The sequence below is a fragment of the Etheostoma spectabile genome, chromosome 9 (genome assembly GCF_008692095.1).
Source record: "Etheostoma spectabile isolate EspeVRDwgs_2016 chromosome 9, UIUC_Espe_1.0, whole genome shotgun sequence".
In the NCBI taxonomy this organism is placed as follows: Eukaryota; Metazoa; Chordata; class Actinopteri; order Perciformes; family Percidae; genus Etheostoma; species Etheostoma spectabile.
The window spans coordinates 29,066,024-29,071,890 of NC_045741.1; the positions used below are offsets into that span (position 1 = coordinate 29,066,024).

The 5,867-nt window shown below is 41.0% G+C and overlaps 1 protein-coding gene across 3 annotated transcripts in view; it reads left to right on the forward strand.

Annotated features, from left to right (window-relative positions):
• ankrd29 (ankyrin repeat domain 29) overlaps positions 1 to 5,867 on the forward strand; it is an 81,192-nt gene that overhangs the window by 1,100 nt on the left and 74,225 nt on the right. Inside the window, exons 2-7 of one of the 3 annotated variants that reach the window (XM_032526050.1) lie at positions 774 to 884; positions 1,154 to 1,252; positions 2,087 to 2,185; positions 2,661 to 2,759; positions 3,206 to 3,304; positions 5,280 to 5,378. In XM_032526050.1, the coding sequence (XP_032381941.1) occupies positions 774 to 884; positions 1,154 to 1,252; positions 2,087 to 2,185; positions 2,661 to 2,759; positions 3,206 to 3,304; positions 5,280 to 5,378 (606 nt within the window). Of the gene's footprint in view, positions 1 to 773; positions 1,037 to 1,153; positions 1,253 to 2,086; positions 2,186 to 2,660; positions 2,760 to 3,205; positions 3,305 to 5,279; positions 5,379 to 5,867 lie in introns of all 3 variants that reach the window. The other 2 variants (XM_032526052.1, XM_032526051.1) reach the window with 2 other exon arrangements.

Consider the following 5,867-nt stretch of genomic DNA (forward strand, 5'->3'; position numbering starts at 1 on the left):
GTCGTTATAAAATAAGGTTTTAAAGGGGTAGAGGAACAAGACATAGGGTTAGGTCTGCCGGAGGGAGACCCAGGGTGCCGTGGGGGGGGTGACGATGACTGGAAGTGGGAGGCGAGGAGGAGGGTTGCACTCTTGCCTGAAATGACCAGCTGACCGCAGCAGAGAGAGAGAGAGAAACAGATTTAAAGCAGAGATGTAATGCTGTGATTGGCTAGTGAAGTTCATGGCTTATTCTTATTGGTTTAACTGAAGAGTGACCGCCTCCACCCAGCTGATCAATTTAGGAAGAGAGAATTGATTGAAGTAATTAGAAGTCTTCCCGTAATATTTGTGCAGAGCTTCGTAAGACATTCCTGAAAAATGTAAATCAGTATGTTTATTCTGCATTTTCTGCTTTTGGTCAGCGACTAAATATAATACGGATATGATGTATCGCCATACTCTATGAACAGAAAATATTTAGGTGAATAATTGGTACAAAAAGAAATTCAAAATATTGATTCAGGGGAAGAAAAAAAAAAAAGATTTTAAAAATTGTCAAAAAATAAATCACGATACATAGATGAATCGATTTTATTTCACACCTCTAAAAAAATAATAATAAAATATAATATATTGTGCAGCTCTAATGTCCACTTGTCCAGTGTACTCCTGTAAAGGACACTGTGCTGTGTTTACTGGCTGTACTCTACTGTCAGTGTGTATTACATTATAATTATAATGCCGTAATGGTGCTTTAAGGTCAGTGGTTGTTGTGTGTATTTACCCTCCAGAAGGAAACGCCCCTGGCTAATGCTGTGTTTTGGGCAGCGAGGAAGGGGAACTTGGCTCTACTTCAGCTGCTGCTCAACAGCGGGCGCGTGGACTCGGACTGCAGAGACAGTGTACGGACGCTGCATGTCCCGGCTGCTCAGCTGCACGCTTTTCCCATAACCCACCTGTGGTAGGGACACAGAGAGCTTCAAGCCTTTCCTCTGTGGTTGCATGATGTGTGTGTACCACCCATTTTATGTTTTCGCCCCCATCATAATAAAGGGTGAGGGTTTCCTGTGGAGGATTTAGCAGTTTCATCAACCACATTATCAGCAAGTCATCTACAATTAAAAAAAAACACCTATGGTTGCTGATTTATTGTTGCCGTTTTTCTTTTCAGTATGGAACGACAGCGCTGATGGTGGCATCCTACAGCGGCCATCTTGACTGTGTCAAAGAACTTATCATGCACGGAGCGGACATCAACTACCAGAGAGATGTATGATGGGGGGGGAAACAGTACTATAACAATATACCATAAGTCACAGTGAATCTGGAGTCTGTTCGTCACTGAGAAGTTACCAGGTAACCAGCGGAGACTCCAGGAAGTCACTGCTCCCGGCCAAGAAATAGTCTAACCCTAACCCCCATAAAACAGCAAATTGTCATTTTTACACTCAACACAGTTTTTGTACGGTTTAAACAAACAAGTTTCCTAAGCTAAGATAAACCGTTTTCTGGCCGTAGCTACACATCTACATATAGATATGTTTAAATATAGCTTCTGTAATGTCGGTTTCATGTTTGAAAATGAGTTTGGCTGTAGAAAGCACATTAGTATCGTCTTGGATTTAAGAACAAGCTAGGGCGGGGCCACGTTCCTATTGGCCAATCGGGTGGGTCCCATGACATTATTTTCACAGCAAGAGCAAAATCCTGAGACGGATGGCAAAACATATTTGAGAGATTTTTTTTTCTCAGAAGTAATTTTAAAAATTTCAAATTTATATTTAAACTTTTTCTAGTCTCAAATATTATTACTTGTTGCTATTGGTATGAAAATTTTTTCACTCAAAATTTTTTTTTTTCTCTAATAAAAGGCTTTTTTTGCTATCCGTGTGATAACGTTTTCTCGCAAACATTTTATTTCCTCTTATATCATTTCTTTTCTCATAAGTAATAAAGAAACAAATCTAGCTCCATAGAACTCCTGATGTTTTTCTGTTCTATTTTATACTTAGAATACATGTAAGCATGGAAAACATTTTTCAAGTTCAAGCATAAATGAAAACAGCTGTATTTTTTCCTTTTTTTTTTAAATTGTCCTTTTCAGACAGGTTCCACCGCCTTGTTCTTCGCCTCCCAGCAGGGACACAACGACATTGTGAAACTCCTCTTTGAATTCGGTGCCTCTACTGAATTCCAGACTAAGGTATGCATCAGGGACAATGCATGTCTATTGCAGTCTTTATAATACTGGGTGTGACTGAGAGTGCTGTCGTGCTATCACCTCAGAGAATCACAATGCTTTTTGTAGAGATCAGTAAACAGAGAGGAAGTGCAGGCTGCTTTTTTACACCGCTGGAGACTTAAGTTATGTTCTCTCCTCAGCATGTTGCACACAGTGGTGACTGTTATTTATACTGCTGAATTAGCCTCGCATTGCCAGACCTTCCTACACAGCAATGCGGAGGAGGGTCTGGCTAGTCCACACAACATTCCGGGATGGGCAAAAAAATGGTTTCTTGGCATTTCTCTTAACCCTAAATCGCCAGGAGTTTAGAATCCTAACACAAAGAAAGCAGAAGGTGAAAGAAGAAATAAGGGACATCCGGTGGAGTGGCACCTGAACAATCCCGGAAAATGAAACACACACTAATTTGTTTTTTCTTGTGTTTTTGTCACAGGATGGTGGCACAGCTCTCACAGTCGCCTCTCAGTACGGACACTCCAAGGTGGTGAGCACCCTGTTGAAGCATGGAGCCAATGTTCACGACCAGCTGAATGTGAGCCGCATCTTCAGCTTCTTTATTAGACCTGACTCACTCTCACTGTCAGTGCCTCTGTCCGTCTATCTGTCTGTCTGTCTGTCTGTCTGTCTGTCTGTCTGTCTGTCTGTCTGTCTGTCTGTCTGTCTGTCTGTCTGTCTGTCTGTCAGGAACATGATGGTTCACTTGCACACAATGTCCCAGCTGCTGGAATCCAGCCTCTCAGGTTTCTGCAGACTGCTGAGTCATACACGACTGACATTTGGCAGGATTAGTGTCTGTCCTTAGGCAAGGAAAAACAACCTGACTGCACATACATATATTTATGAAATAGTAGAATTAAAGTATTATGTTATTAATACACTTTTTGATTGGTTGGAAGCTTCTCTGCCCGTCGTTTCTTTAGGTCTAAGTACAGCAGAAAGGCGTTACCCTGTGTGTGAGATGGTTCTTCTATGTTGCAGGACGGTGCCACTCCTCTGTTCCTTGCTGCCCAGGAGGGCCACGTGCATGTCATCCGTCAGCTGTTGTCATCCGGTGCCAAGGTTAACCAAGCCAGGGAGGTAATGTCCCCGCCTCTTTAGCTTATAATTTGTTTGTTATTACAGATTTAAAGGTTATAGTCAGTGGTGAAAGAAGTATTCAGATCATCCATTGTCCCTGGGCAGATTGTCTACAAATTACATATTATCCTTCGAAAAAATGAAAACATAGTTTGCAAATAAAGATACACACAGACAACCCTACAGTGCATGCACAGACAAAGTTCTGTAGAAATACTCCGTTACAAGAAAAAGTCCTGCATTGAAATTTGACTTAAGTAAAAATATGTAAGTATCACCAGGAAAACTGTACTTTAAAAGGAAAAATACTCAATGCAGAAAAATCCCATTTTAAAAACTGGATATAATCTAAACATTGTATTTTATAAACTGCATGTGTTCAGAAATCTTAAGGCACTGACGCACCAACCCGATAATCGGCCGTCGGACAGTCCGGCGAGGTCGGTGTCCCGGGTCTGTTCGGTGTGTTCTGTGCCGTCGGTCTTCATTTGGGCCGTTTTGACATGTTGAATCGGAATGCGGGCAGTCCACTGACCAATCTGATTGGTGACGAGCGGGACAAAAATCTCTCACATCAAGACCAATGACATCTTTTTTTTTGTGTTATTTTTTCGGGGTTGTATCCCTTTATTAGACAGAGAGGACAGCTGAAGATGTGAAAGGGGGAGAGAGACATGCAGCAAAGGGCCACAGGCCGGATTCGAACCCAGGCCCGCTGCGTCGAGGAGCAAACCTCTGTACATGGGCACCCGCTCTACCCACTGAGCTATCTGGGTGCCCAAGACCGATGAAATCTTTAATACAGATTCAGCAGCTGCACGGCCTATTTCTCGCTTAAAATGTTTTCAGAAACAACTTTCGGTGAACCATTTTAGTAAAATATGAGATCGTATTCCGAACGAGCCGCCATGACGGTCCGGCTTTCAAATTCTGGAGAAGCCAGACTGACGTGAAGCATTTGTCCAATCGGTTGCCAGATTTCATTTTTTGGGCAGCAGTACAGATTAGCGCCGGCTGCTGTCATGGCGACATATTAAATCTCGTGCATGCTCCGAACGTACACGCAAATCGGTGTCCTGAGGAACTTATTTGACCAACTCGAGGAGACCGGTCACTCCAACTGCCTTTTCGGCAGAAGGTCGGCCGTTGTGTTGGTGTGTCACGGCCTTTAATGTGTAACTATGGGTTTCACATTAATGTAGTGCAGTAAAAAGTCCAATATTTCTTTTTTTAGAATTAGAAAGTCGCATGTAAAAAAAAGACTCAAGTAAAGTACATGGACCTCAAATTTGTACTTAAGTACAGTACTGGAATGAATGTAACATTCCCCCTGCTGGTCATAGTCACACGTACTGTACAGTCGCCTCTTTAGTAGGGTTGGGTACCAAAACCCGGTTCCACTATTGACTGAGTTCCTGTGCAACCGGTAGGAATCGGACCGGATTAGAACGCAAATTTTGGTTCCTCATTTTGGTTCCACTTAATGCCGACTGAAATATTTTCCCTCTGTCGCTCCGAAACAGACGTCAAAATATCACATTTTCTCTGTAGTTTACCGTAAATGTAGGCTATTTTTAAAATGCCATTTTTTTCCCTTTGGGCTCTGGTAACCATAGCAACTCAACATGTAGTTAGTTGTTACTTGTTAATAGTGTAACTGGTATTTATTGTTAAATTATTGTTGTTGTGCTAGGTGACTTAGTTTCACTTATTTTATATTTAAGTACTTTAAAACGTTTATATAATCTATATCATATTATTTTTATATTATTTTATATATTATATTCTATATAAGTTTTACTTCTTCCTACTCCTTTTGGCATGTGTAAATAGAGGTTTTGAAGTACTGGAAATAATGGGGTTTTATTTAGTTGTTTAATTGTTTTTTTATTACAATTTTTTTCTGATGTTTTGTTTTATTTACATGTTCAGAATAAAGATATCAATCAATCAATATACTATATGTGGTCTCCAGGATGGCACGTCCGCCCTGTGGATGGCAGCCCAGATGGGTCATGGTGAGGTGGTGAGGGTGCTACTCTTACGTGGTGCAGATCGGGATGCTGACAGACAAGTACGTAGTTCTTTTAGAGTTAATAGTTTGTACTAGGGCTGTGCAATTAACCGAATTGTTAATCGTGATTACGAGTTTGGTTTCTAACAATCCCTAAAATACAGTCCCTGACAAAAGTCTTGTCGCTTGTGTGCAAATTGACCTGAAGTGCCGCTGAAATATATTTCTAATCAAGATTTATTTACAAGAAATGGCTCATTTTAATCCCAACAGCTTTTGTAATAATGTTTCAGTGCAAAAAGAAACTGTCAAAAAGTATTTTAATATTCACAGCTTGGTAAAGCCCATTGAGTCAATTTTTCCAAAGACACAAGTGTTGTCGCCTTGTCATATGAGCTTCACCTGGGACTAATAATGGACCAATCAGGTCTCAGGTGTGTATAAAAACAACCCCAGTACACTAGACCTTCACATCAACTGCAACTAGATCTCTGCAAACATGCCTAAGAATCATCCTGAGACTAAAGTTTGGATTATCAAGAGGCTGAA